The sequence below is a fragment of the Hordeum vulgare genome, chromosome 3H, assembly GCF_904849725.1.
Source record: "Hordeum vulgare subsp. vulgare chromosome 3H, MorexV3_pseudomolecules_assembly, whole genome shotgun sequence".
Lineage (NCBI taxonomy): Eukaryota > Viridiplantae > Streptophyta > Magnoliopsida > Poales > Poaceae > Hordeum > Hordeum vulgare.
The window spans coordinates 616,432,276-616,446,037 of record NC_058520.1 but is presented as its reverse complement, the minus strand read 5'-3'; the positions used below and the strand labels follow the sequence as shown (position 1 = coordinate 616,446,037).

Sequence of the window (13,762 nt, the reverse complement as noted above, 5' to 3'; positions counted from 1 at the left end):
GTGTATTTACCTCGAAATATAAACATGGACACACATTCTGCACTAAAAGATTGTTTTTCTAGGAATTTGATGTGAAAAGTTGTAACGTTTTTGTAAAGGACCCTGATAAGTGCCACACGTCAGGTATGAGCACATGGCAACTTCGAATATTTTTCATGGCGAGTTTATTGAAGGAAGGATGTCAACTTTAGTTGGCAAGCGTGTCAACTTCTTGGCTGAGTTTAATTTTTGAAAGAAACTTGTCAAGCGTGAAATGCCATCCAAAATGTCAGGGCCGGAGAGCCACACACCTGACATGTGGCACTTATCATTTAGATAAAAAAAAGCATATTGGTTTTTTTTTAGAGAAAAGAAAGAAGCAAGAACAAAGTGTATCTACTTTTTTTTTGGAAATAAGAAACAGAAACAGGAAGTGTGTCTACCAAAGAAAAGCAGCACCTGTTTGGGCTTTAAGGCCCAACAGCCCATAAGCTCGCCGCGCAAGTTATAAAAACTGGACGAGCGCTAGGGTTCGGCTTCACCCTCTTTTCTTTCCGCCCTCCTCCCGCCGCCGCCTCCGTCCGTTGCAGCAGAAGCAGCTTGCGCCGCCGCCTCCATCCTCGCAGCAGAAGCAGCGATCCCCATCGCCAACAGCCGAAGAAAGGTTCATATCCCCTCCCTCCGTCCCTCCCTTCCCTACGCCTCTTCACGCGTGGCTCTACGAATCTGCGCGCTCCGTTTCTTGTGCTGGATCGATTTAGTTGTTAGTGATTGGTTTCGTTGGTAGTTTATTAGTCTCAGACATGTCCAGTTCGTGGCGTATCGATGATTCTCAGATATGCGTGCTTCATTTTCCGCTCTCAGTGCATAGCTTTGTGCCGATATTGGTAGCTACTCCTCAGATCTCAAATACGCATCGGACTTCTTACTTGCAAAATCGTCGATACATATATATCCTGCTTGTTGCTCAAGATCTGTATAGAGGAGGAGTTGGACCTTGCTGCCTGTAATATGGAGGAAAAATTTGAGTTCTTTGATTGTAATAGCACGCTGTTTGATTTGTTCCCAGCTCCCAGATAATTTGATGATACTCATGTTATTAAGTCTGAACCGTTGAACGTATACACAGGAAACTTATACGTTTCTGTAACTGAACTGACATGTAAACAGAGGCAACTCTGCAGTGTTTCTGAATCACATTTCAGTAAAGTTTAATGGAATGCGGTAACAAATGGTCCAAAAGACCAGGTAGGGTCACTGTTGTAGAGTCTAGTGGCATGGATTTTTACACCTCATGGCTTGCTGACACATGAAACAATAATACGTCAGGCATTAGAGATTCATGGAAACTTCATGAAAGTTTGAATTTGCATACTAGCTAACAAAAAGGTTTACACCAACCATAATCATATAGTATAGAGTATATATTGTACGCATCCAGCTGGCTCAGATCACCATTTGGCAGAGCTTTCTTACGTTGCTGGTCACTACCCTTGATTGTTTAAGCTTCATTCTTAGCTGCAGTCAGCTCATATACTACATAGTATATAATAGCGAGACAATGGACTGCAGAGGCTCAACCACACAGTGACCTGACTGAGTGATTCTAGTTTCTTGTATGTGTCCAGCTGGCTCAGAGCACCATCTAGCAGAGCCTTCTCACTATTACTGATCACGTCCCTCGATTGTGGTCAGACTGAACTCCAGATGGTTGTGTAGCTGAAGGTGTAGTGTTCCCAATTCTTGAACTGTCTTCCGGAACCAGTATCTTCTTCTGCAAACAAGTCCAGTATCTTTTTCTGCAAACAATTAGTGGCTTAGTCCAAACTGTGGAAATAACCCTGGTAGTGTTAATAACCATTGGTCGTATGAATTCAGTATCTGGACCAGTAGATTTATCTGTTTCTTTACTGCGGTGTTACACCCACAACTTTTGAATGGTTGTTGTTTCTGATGGTTTTAACCTATGCTTAGTTGTTTGTGATGGTTTTTGCCTAATGCAATCAATCCCTTACGATGGTTTGCGCAGGCAGCATGGATACTCAGGTGAAGCTTGCAGTGGTGGTGAAGGTGATGGGCCGCACTGGCTCCAGGGGTCAGGTGACCCAGGTGAGAGTCAAGTTCCTGGATGACCAGAACCGTCTCATCATGAGGAACGTCAAGGGACCCGTCCGTGAGGGCGACATCCTCACCCTGCTCGAGTCTGAGCGGGAGGCCAGGAGGCTGCGCTAAGAAGTTTCTTTACCTGTCTGTCTTGGGAAGTAAAATGCTGTGCTGTTGCCTTCGTACTCTATATACTGCTTTCCTCTTTTGCCTAGGCTATGGAGATTTAATGAGTTTTCTTGTGTTGCCTGAATTAAAGTGCACTTGATGTTGTGAGACTTGATCATTGTTTCGCACCTCTGGGTAATGTTAGTCGACTATGTTGGATTCTATGTTTGGGTATAAATTTCCATCACTTCTGGTTGTAAAGGTTCTGTTTCGTAAGTTCTTCTTTTTCCTGTCCGAACCGAACTCTGACACCCTTGCCTACATTAAAACCCTGCCCTGAGGCAAACTCCGTTGAACTGACTTGTGATGAAATCTTCAGATGTGTGTCAATGTTTTTTGGTGCCAATTAAAATACCGACAGAAATGCTGCAATATACGAGAAGCTCCAAAATATTCGGTGCCACTATGTGTACCATGAACTCAAATTACCTTGGTGTTTTTGAGTGGTCCAAATTTTGAAATAAGCTTTGTAGTGGTGCTCTTTGTTCAAAATTCAATCAGGGATACCTAGTTATTTCTCCTCGGCCATTGCACCGACGTTGTGAATATGTTTGTGTCCCTCGACCTTGCTGCGGTGGCCGACACCTAAGTGCGATGGTGCGTGGTGTGTGGTGGTCGTGTGCATGCGTCCTTCAGCTTGATGGTGTGTGGTGGTCGTGCGCATGCGTCCTTCAGCTTTTTGGTTGACGTTAGCGAGGAGGTGGACGAAGGCGGTGCTTGAAGACGATGAAGGTCGAAACTTCAACGGAAGGTGGCCAACGGCTGTTGTCACACCCATGGGTGAAACTCTCACTCCGATTTGATTACCATGTTGGGGATAGGCAAACTACTCTCAATGCATTTGTGTTGCTCTGGTGGCCACATATAGAAGAGTTGTTAGTGAAGTTAGCTAGAAACGGTCATCATTTCCCTACCATTCAATCTTCCACCTACCAGATTTATCGTCACTATTTTATTATAGTGGGTATCAGTATTCATTGGATAAATCCCTCCGCATAACACTTCAGCCCTCACTTTTATTGATAAGACGAATGTCTACTCTGCGTGGTTAACAAGCGTTTTCCAAATCATCTATACCTTCTCATCAGCCTCCTGGACAAGATCCGGAGCGCTTCTCCCGATGGACTTAAGCTCTTACGTAGTATATAGTGACCGTAAGGAATAGAGCTTATGTATAGTGCCTGTACGGAGCCACCCACCTCAATGGTGACATGGTAGCAGCTATTGTGTTGTATGCGAAGCCGACACCTAAGTGTGATGGTGTGTGGTGGTCGTGCGCATGCGTCCTTTAGCTTTTTGGTTGACGTTAGCGAGGAGGTGGATGAAGGCGGTGCTTGGAGACGATGAAGGTCGAAACTTCAACGGAAGGTGGCCAACGACTGTTGACGAAACGTTAGCGAGAAGGTGGACGAAGGCGGTGCTTGGAGACAATGAAGGTCGAAACTTCAACGGAAGGTGGCCAACGGCTGTCGACGGAGGTTTGAGCGCTAGGGCACCGCCTCAGAGGCATAGGAAGCCATGCGATCAATCCCCAATCCTAAGGTCCTTTTCGGTATCGCTCCACAACTCCGGGAGTGGAGTTGATGGAGCTATAGTTTAAAATGGTGAAGCTGCAGTTTCTAAAATGGTGGAGCTGCAGTTTACCCATTCCACGAATTCTGAGAGTGGGTGATTACCGAACAGGGCCTAAATCTTCCTAACTGTGAGCGCAGAAGGTTCTCTGCGCTAGCGTGGACATGGGGGCTTGGTCCGATCGAGTTGGACCGATCAAATGGACAAATCGTGCTACGACGCAATATTACAACTCGGCCAAAAATCTTGTGTGGTACATCAACATAGTTTTCACCCCAAAATCCTTCACAATGTCTTCATAACTCCCAAAGTAAATTTGGTCTGATTTTAACCCCAAAACAGTCAAATCCGGTTTAAGCATGCCCTTGGTGGTTTCATGTCACATCTGGAGCTGTTTTACAAGTGATGGAGGCGACTAGAGGCCAAGGCCTCGCTTGGATTCACTGTAATATTGAGTGTATAATATATTACGGAGGTGTATAACTTACACGTGTATTTTGTTGGCCATTAAGCAAATTGCGAGCGGAAATGAAATGACGGACCGAGGCCTGTAACTTTTACAAGCGTACTAGCAAAATGGCCCGTGCGTTGCAACGGGAAAAAAACATAATCCTCAATGATGATGACCACATTATATTCATACATCATCGCTTGATTTTGAAATTTTGTGCACAAATACAAGAAAACGTTTCTTCTTTTAAATTTATTCACAAGTTGAAGAAATATTTACATTTAAAAAAAAATCATGGTTGTCAAAAATCTTGGTAACTCAAAGAATTATTCTGAATTTCAAGATTTTTTTTAGAAAACATACAATAATAATCCGATCCATCCGACAGTTAATTCTTCAAAAATCACACGGGTATATTTTCACAAAGACTTAGAAGCATTAATATGTAACTACATAAATTAGATATTTCATGAACAATTTTAAAATCAAGAATTTTTTTTACAATTTACAAACATTTACTAAAAATTGTGAATATTTTTTATATTTCAAACGGGTTTAAATATTTTCTTTTGAATTGGCGACCAATTCTAGAAAAGACGAACAAAATTTTTTATGTTGGAGGATTCTACTTTAAATTCACAAACATTTTTGAAAACGCATAAAGTTTTGCTGAATAAACAAACATTTTTATAAGTCAGTAATATATTTAGAAAATTGACGGACATTGTTTTGGAATTTGCAAATAAAATTATAAAAATCCGGTGTTTTGTTGAATCCACAAACATTTTATGTTTCCATCAACATTTTATTTCAAAATTCCTATTTTTTAATATCCAAATGCTTTTGTAATTCTAAATTATTTAAATCAGAAGTAAACAAAAATGGAACGGGAAAATTTAAATAAAAAAAGAACTATGAAAACAGGCATTAGCTATTTTTAAAATTTTGGACATTTTTTAAATGTATTAACATATTTTGAATTAGAAAGCATTTTGTTAGATTTGATAAATTTTAATACATCGAGTTTGATTTGAAATCATGGACTTTTCTTATTTTACAAACATTTTTTCAAACTTGCAAACAGTTTATTGTATATGCGAGCATTTTTTACAAAAATCTCCGAGCAGTTTTTGAAGTCACAAACATTTTATTTTCTAAATATGTTGATTTAAAATTTTAAGTTTATTAAAAGTTTAAATGTTATTTCAAGTTCTAAATGATTTAAAATAGAAAAATAAAATGGAACTGAAGATAAATAAATAAATGGAACTAAAAAAACTGACGCCTGTGCATGGGCCGGCCCATACGGTGTGCTGGATATTCTCCCAGGATGCATATCGTAATATAGGAGGTTTTTACATGGGATGGCCCAGTCCGAGTTTTTTCGCTTTGTGAAACATTTTCTATTACTTACCGGTGGCATGGTGGGTAATTTATGCAAAGTTCAGGGACAATTTCCGTGACGTACCATAGAAGCAATAGGTGTTTTATTAATAGGTAAAGATTTAAAAGCAAAACGTTGATCCAAACGCCGCCTAATTCGACCGTTTTGTGGGCGGTGGTTGTGGCGGCGGGGGTGCTGCGGCCGGATGGTACCGTGCCCAGAGAGGCATGCCGCCCTACTGGTCCCCCTCTCCGTAAGTCCTGCGGTCCGCTCTCCACTTTTCTATTGGAAACGGAGCTGAACATGCGTTCTCTCCTACTGCTTGCTGGCGAGGGTTCCCAGTGCCCCCATCAGGCCTCTTCCTTCCTTCTATGTGACTGCTGCAAGGTTTAAGTTGAGCTGGACCTCTAACCAATTCCAGTCCCAATTTTGTTCTTTTGTGGGTGGAGGAGGTACATCCTGGGATTTGGAACTGCATCACTCAAGTGTGGACAAGTGTGTACCTACACGTGTATTTTGTTGGCCACTAAGCAAATAGAGCATTAATTAATATTAAGGTGATCTCGAGCACAAATATATGGTTATAAGAATGAAGACCTCATACCCATGTTTGTTTTAATTCTAGTGGTGACACCCCTAAGGTGTTAAAGGTCGGCTTCAAAAACTGGAATTTATATTTCTCTCAATAACTTGTTAGAGCCTTTTTCGTGGTGCACATCTCTCTTGTGTTCGATAACTCAAGGTCACTCATTGGGAAAAGACAGGGAAACTTCACTGTCCAAAATGGATCTCAAAGGCATCAGTATGCAAACGAAAGGATTATTTTCAAGAGGATTGAATGTACACTAAAATTTCTATGGAATGTAGTACAAAATATTCCTAAGATAAAATTCATATATGATTAAATTCTATGAACTGACTGACCGTCATATGAAAAAAATCTTTAGTATTCCAACCCTTCATAATCCCTATGAAAATCCTTTGAATCAGAGATGTCGTGGCTCTTCACCGTATTCTCAATAGTTCTACTCCAGAAACTTCACATAGTTTGTTGATAGAACATACTCCTACACACCATTGAAAATTCTCCAACAAGTGTGCTAGATATTTGGTGATTCTATCGAAATCGGATATACAAGGATGCAACGTGATAATATTGTTTTTCTCGATTCGTAGTGATGTATATTCTAGCAATAAAGTTTATTAGACATATTGTTTTATGAAAATTGACTCACGTCAACAGTATAAACCATATCTATAATAGTAACTATTAGAACAACTTGAAAAATGTGTATCTCTTTGTACATGACGATGCTTACATAATTAATCATGCACACTATTCCCAATTTTTTTATTTAATATAATATTTACAAAATGCTATTGTTAATATTATTATATATTAAACATAAATTATTTTTTACTAAGCTTACATTATTTTTTACTAAGCTTACAAAATGCGTATCTCTTTGTACACGACGATGCTTACATTATTATTATATATTAAACATAAATTATTTTTTATTTAATAAACTCATTTTACTTAGGAGCATTGAAATTTCAGGTAAATTAAATTAACAATATATATTCATTTTTTTGTTAAATTAACCAAAATTGGTCAAAAATTTAGTGTCCATGAGATTATATAAACTAATTTCTAGTATTAGTAATAAAGGCTGTGAGAGTTTCTTAATTGTAACTCTTAAATTTCATCAACTTAACCAACATTTGAGAACTTATACATAACCTTAGTTTATTTTTTTAAAAGCATCTTAGATTATATTAAAATAACAAAGATATCATGGTACTCCTTTTGTAAAAACATAATACCCCCTTATGTGAAAACATGTAAAACTGAAACATAAATTCACAAGTTTCACTTCTTATTCCCATGTTGTTTCCCAAGTAAATTCCTGAGCTCCAAATTAGTAATCACATGTTATGCTATATGGTGTTCCAAACACATAAAGATTTAGGAATTCCACCAACGAATAAATTATGATAATGTCACCAAGGAATGAACTATGGTAGATCTATGCAGTAGATAACTATGAATCAGACTACTAATTTTTTTACAGAATAATTTTAATTCTAAATCTGCAAAATATGACTAAAGAGTAAATTTATATATTGATTCCGGATAGATCTATGCATGCGACAAAAACCACTTCAATTCCAAATCTACTAAAAATTAACAGAGAGAAAATTTATATATTAGTTTAGTAGCAATTATATGCTGCCTTACTGTTCTTACTCTTCCGTACTGTTCTTACTCTTCCAACAATTCACCTATAGAAATTGAAAGATGCAAAAAATATTGAATTGTAGCTGTACATTTTGCTAAGTCCAAACTGGAGATGGTTACTGAATCAATATCAAGCGGGGGACACATTCGATCGGTGAGCTTCGGAATAGTAATGTATAAGGAATTAGATTAGGGAAGATTACAAGATAGTATGTACGTTCTTGACCGAGACGTTATTGCAAATGATAGACGGGTGCAGCGTGTGATGAGTTCTTATAAACATCAAGGGCCCAAACTTGTAAATGAATTGCAGTAAATCACGTGGTGTCTTCAGTTTGATTGCAAGATCAGTACTTGAAGTCGGTAGTAGTGAGGTAGTCGGTCAAGTTGCAGAAGATGGCGATTCATCGACTGGCTGGCACTGGTGGATGGCGAGGAGGTGGTGGTTAGGAGAGGAACCGTCAGCTAGAAGTGAGGCAGACGCTCGCTTCAGCCTGTGCTTCTTCACTACTGGTACGCAGAGGCGGAGGACGAAAAAAAATTAAGGTGTGGCGAAGTCTTAAGGAAAGAATTCTTTTAATGCAAATCGAAAGACTCAATACACATTACAAATGAAAACCAAATACAATAAAAATGTAGACATGTTTCAATAGAAAAACAACCTAAAACATACCGATAATGAAGCTTTCAATGACGTCTAGAAGACCCAGGTAATGGCAATGCCCTACCCTCATTCTGAAAATCTTCCTTAATTTTACCAAGATCAATACTTTTGAAGATCTCTCGCTCAATATAACAAACCATCAAGTCATTAAGCCAACCATCTGTCATCTTGCTGCGCAACTCAGTTTTGATGATTTTCATTGATGAGAAGGCCCTTTCAACTGTTGCTGTCGCTACCGGTAGTAATAATGCCAACTCAATGAGGCGATAAACAGTAGGAAACATGACATGCCTTTCAAGTTCAACCATCATTTTAGCTAGACTTGCAATATCATGACAAGATCTAAAGTCTTCAATTCTTCTCATATGGATAATGAATAGATCAAGGTTATCTTCTATATGTTCACGTTCATAATCAGAGAAATCATCATGGTATATCTCTGTGAGTCTAGCTAGTTTATGCAGGTTGAACCTAGAAAAGGAGTTTCTTGGGTCAAGACAAGAGAAGTTCTGGAGCAGCTCTGAAGATACCTCATTAAAACGATGATCGAACTCTGTGGTGATGGAGTCTATAGCAGCATAGAAGGTGTCCACACGAAAAAAATGATCAGCTGTGACATTGTTTCGTCCACCTTTTCTTGATTTACCCCACTTTGTAAAGATGTCATCCATATTTGGTATTGGAATGTCGTTTTTGGTGCAAAAGGCTTTGGCATCTTCCAATGGTGGCTGCCAACCATCATTTCTGAAGTTGATCAAACGTGTTCTCACATCCGTAACCAATGACATTGCCTGAAATGAGATAAATACAATTTTAGATGCATGTATGCTGACATGAACTAAATATATGAACCATACTACATACATCTAACATGATCCATCACATACCTGAACAACATTTTGATCCTTTTTTTGCAATAGAAGAGATAAATCATTTGTGATACGAAGGATTTTTAACATCATCTTCAGGATGAACACAAAGCTAAAAGTTTCCATTTGATGAACCAAACCTCCTGCCCTACATGGAACACGCACATCATCCTCAACAATGCCCAAAACTTCTATGACTGCATCCCACATTGATTCAATGCGAGATAAGGTTGTGTAATGAGATCCCCATCTTGTGTCTCCAGGTCTGACTAAGGATGTTTCCTGATTTCTCCCTCTTCCTGTGGTCATCTCACCTCTCTCAATCTTATCCAAAAGAATTTCCTTTTGCTTGGCAAGCAATTTATCCTTCCTCTTGCAAGATGAAGTACTGAGATTGGCAATCATGGTCACATATTCAAAAAAATCCTCAACACCCTTGCAACATCTCGAAACAGCAACAACTACCAATTGCAGTTGGTGGGCAAAGCAGTGGATATAGAAAGCATATGGGTTCTCATCTCGAATTAACTTCTGAAGTCCATTGAATTCTCCTCTCATATTAGATGCCCCATCATATCCTTGCCCTCGTAGTCTTGCAACAACTAAACCGTGTTTAGCAAAAACCTCCAACAATGCCTTCTTCAAAGAAACAGATGTTGTGTCTGGAACATGCTTAATAGCCAAAAATCTTTCAATGGTCTCTCCTTTTTTGCTCAAATACCTGTAGAAGTAGACAATCATAAAATTAGTTAACCTACTCTACATATAACAGAAGGAAAAAACACATAGACACTTAACATTCTTCAATACATTATACATACCTGATAACCACGGCCATTTGTTCTTTCACCGATATATCACGGCACTCATCAATAAGAACAGAGAAAAGGCAATCACCCATCTCTTCTTTGATTACTTTGATGACTGCATTTGCACAATGTTTGACAAGGTCTTTTTGAATTGTCCCGGAAGTCATTTTGGCATTTTTAGGACATAACTCATCAAATGCAACCTTCACTTCTGGAATTCTTTCTTTGACCCAATCAAGCAACTCTAAAAAATTCCCCTTGTTCAAAGAAGAACTGGATTCATCATGTCCACGAAATGGTTCACCTTGCAATGCTAGATAACTTACAATGCCCAAAGATGTATCGACACGAGTTTCATACTTGACTAGTGAATCTTGGCTGTAAATTGTAACTTTACTTTTCACACTTGCCCCTTGATTTTTAAAATCATCACATGTTGTCTTTGAAATATTGTGGATGCTACATGGCCCACCAACATGTTTACGAAATGCTGCAACTGCATTTTTCCAACAGTCAAAACCAAATTTGGAGAAGACATCATGCCCAAATTTATCATCCATTCGGTCATGCTTGAAAAGAAAACAAGAGAAGCAATAAGCCTTATGCTTTGTTACACTATATTCCAACCAAGCAAAGTCTTTATACCATTGTGGTCGGAAGCATCTTCCATCTCTATTTGGGGGAAAATGCAACTTGTTGGTTGAGTTGCACCCATTCGTATATAAGCAAATCTAACATCATCTCTAATGTTGGGGGCAAAACAATCAAGTGGAATGCGAAGTCCTGGATCACCATTTATGTAATCTTCACTAAAAATAGTTATACCTTCAACCCCGTGAACTTCTACATTCTCTTCCACTTGAGCTTCAACGGAATTTGTAGTTTGTTCCACTTTCATGGAAATAACTTGATTTTGATGATGGTCATGTGCTGAAATATTGACACTTTCACGAGTGCTTGGATTCGATTTTGAGCTGCTGCCACCACCAAGCACTTGAAAATATTTTCTTAAATCTGCAATTACAAGTTTACAACATTAATATCTCAATACAATCTGCTGCCACTACCAAGTACCAACCACCTCAAATTTCAGAAAAATAAAAGATTACCTCTTCCTCTTTTTTTTGGATTTGCTAGACTCTCATGCCCACTGCTCATGTCTGAACTCTGAACCAAAAGTGGCATGCGCGGCTGCGCCGCTGGTGGCCTGCCGGTGGCCTGCGCCTGCTGCCTGCGCCTGCGCCTCCCCCGGCCGCCCCTACCCCTGGCCCCTGCCCCGTCGTCGCCTACCCCGGCCGCCCCTATCCCCTGCCCCGCCGTCGCCTCGCCCGGCCGCCCCTATCCCCTGCCCCGCCGTCGCCTCGCCCGGCCGCCGCAGGCCGCAGCCGCCGCCGTCGCCTCTCCCGGCCTCCCCTATCCCCCGGCCGCCGCAGGCCGCAGCCGCCGCCGCAGGCCGCAGCCGCTGGCCCGCGCCGCCGCCTCTGGTTCAGCCGCCGCCGCCACCGCCGCCTAGGGTTTGTGTGGGGACGTGGGGGGTGAGCCGGTGAGGAGAGGAGCAGTCTGGAGCAGAGGAAGAGAAGATGCGTCGTGCGGCTCGTGCCGGTCGTGGTCTCGTCTCTCGTGGGCACGCAGACGCAGTGATTAGCAGTTTAGCACTAGTATTAAAAAAAAATTGGCTCCAAATCAAGGTATGGCACGTGCCACACCTTGCCCACCGGGCAGCTCCGCCAGTGCTGGTACGGGCTGGGAGTCAACACCGAATACAATTTGTAAGATCATATAGCGAATATAAATACATACGTAACCCCTTGTACATTGCAGCTGAGATCAATGCAAAGTAACTCAGGTGCGAAAGACCCCTGTTTGCGAAGAACTCCTGCGTCCCTGTGTTCTGATAGTTCCATAATCAGTCAGCGAGATGGATCGATCGTCAAGGCGGCCGGTGTACGTACGTGCGTGTAGTTACCTAGTGCAAGCTATCTTCGTGTGCTAGCTTGAAGGAGATCCATCCGGCGACTTGGTTCATTCGTAGTGCTGGTCTCCAGCTTGTACGTCCGTGAGTATCTCTCATCATACGAGCCAACAACACACTGTTATTTTATTTTATTTTCCAACATAAAAAAGCGGCAGTGTTTTTTCCATTAACTTCTGGACAATTAGGTCAAGTTGTTAGGTTCATCTCTCCGCGTGGGTCCAACGGCCCACCAGACCCTTGATCCATATGCACCCTGATCGGGGGCGTCTAACCCGTTATGGTTAGTGGCCCCCTGTGACCCGCGCTATGTTAACAGTTGTGGGGGCCGGGCACGAGATACGAGGTTCGCCGCCGCCACTTTTCCCACCTACACGCCCTACCGATCTAGGGTTGCGCGGTGCTCACGGGAAGCTCCAACGACGCCACACCCTTCTCTGTCACCATCGCCGTCACCACCACACCGATGGAGGCCGGCAGGAGTTCCTCGAGTGCAGGACAAGGTAAAACCCTCTACTCCTACCGGACTAATCTAGCCTAGTTGATCTTCAAGATCTAATAATGGTGTCAGAGCCACTAGGCATTAGATTTGTTTCGGTGGAAAGAAGAAAACAAAAGTTTTTTCCCTCCCCGCGACGAACCCTAGCAGGGCAAACTTTAAAAGAAAAGTAAAACATCACCGGAACCCTCTCTAGCAAAGAGCGCCACCTCGCCCGCGCCTGTTCCCCTCGATCCCCAAACGCATCAGCAAACCGAGATGTGGGGAAGAAGAACACCACCCCTCATCGGGGCAAAGATACTACCCCTCCGGGGGTAAAGACCAGATCGGATCGTATCCGAGGAAAAAAATGCAAAGCAAAAGCACCCGAAAGAAGCAAAGTGCTACATCGCCAAACCGCTCGACGGCGGCACGCTCACCGCAAGGGGGACGCCCAGCCGGCGAGGGGGATGACAAGGTAGCAACGACAAGAAAAAGGTCCGCCAGATCTCTCCTCATAGAGACAGAAACAGAGGAAGTGGCTGCGGGACATCGACAAAAGGAAAAGGGAAGGGAAAGGGGGCCGTGCGGCCCGCGGGGCGCGGTGCTGGACGCCGTCACCGGCGGCTAGCGAGCCCCCTCGCCGGCCTCGCGTGCAAAGAGAGAAGAGGGCAGAGGAGGGCTTAGCCCGCACCTGTCTCCCACATGAACGAAGAACCGGCTGGATGGAGAAAGGGGAAGGAGGGGCTGGCCGCGCAGCGGCACCGTGGCACTAGTGGCCGTCGCCGGCGACCGGAGAAGGCCCGCCGGTGGCCTGGGCTCGCTGCCGAGTTTTTTTGGCAGAAGGAGCAGAGCGGCGCACGGGGAAGAAAGGGGACTAGGGTTTTCGGTGGCAGTAGTGTGGCCGTTTTATTGCACGCAAAAGGGACGGGCCACCGTCGGATCGTATCCGACGGCCCCGATCGGCCAGCGACGCAAACCCTAGCAGGAGCTAGGCTCAGGCTAGCGGGAGCTGGGCTCAGGCTAGCGGGAGCTATGGCTAGGCCGGCTTTTGGCCCAAAACTGGCCAAA

General features: G+C 42.4%; 1 protein-coding gene across 1 annotated transcript; it reads left to right on the top strand.

The window, feature by feature from the left end:
• The first annotated feature begins 518 nt into the window (after positions 1 to 518).
• Positions 519 to 2,451, top strand: LOC123445709 (40S ribosomal protein S28). Its single transcript, XM_045122734.1, has 2 exons — positions 519 to 643; positions 2,009 to 2,451. Exon 2 carries the CDS (start codon positions 2,014 to 2,016, stop codon positions 2,209 to 2,211), a length of 198 nt encoding a protein of 65 aa, XP_044978669.1. The 5' UTR covers positions 519 to 643; positions 2,009 to 2,013; the 3' UTR covers positions 2,212 to 2,451.
• The last annotated feature ends 11,311 nt before the right edge of the window (positions 2,452 to 13,762 follow it).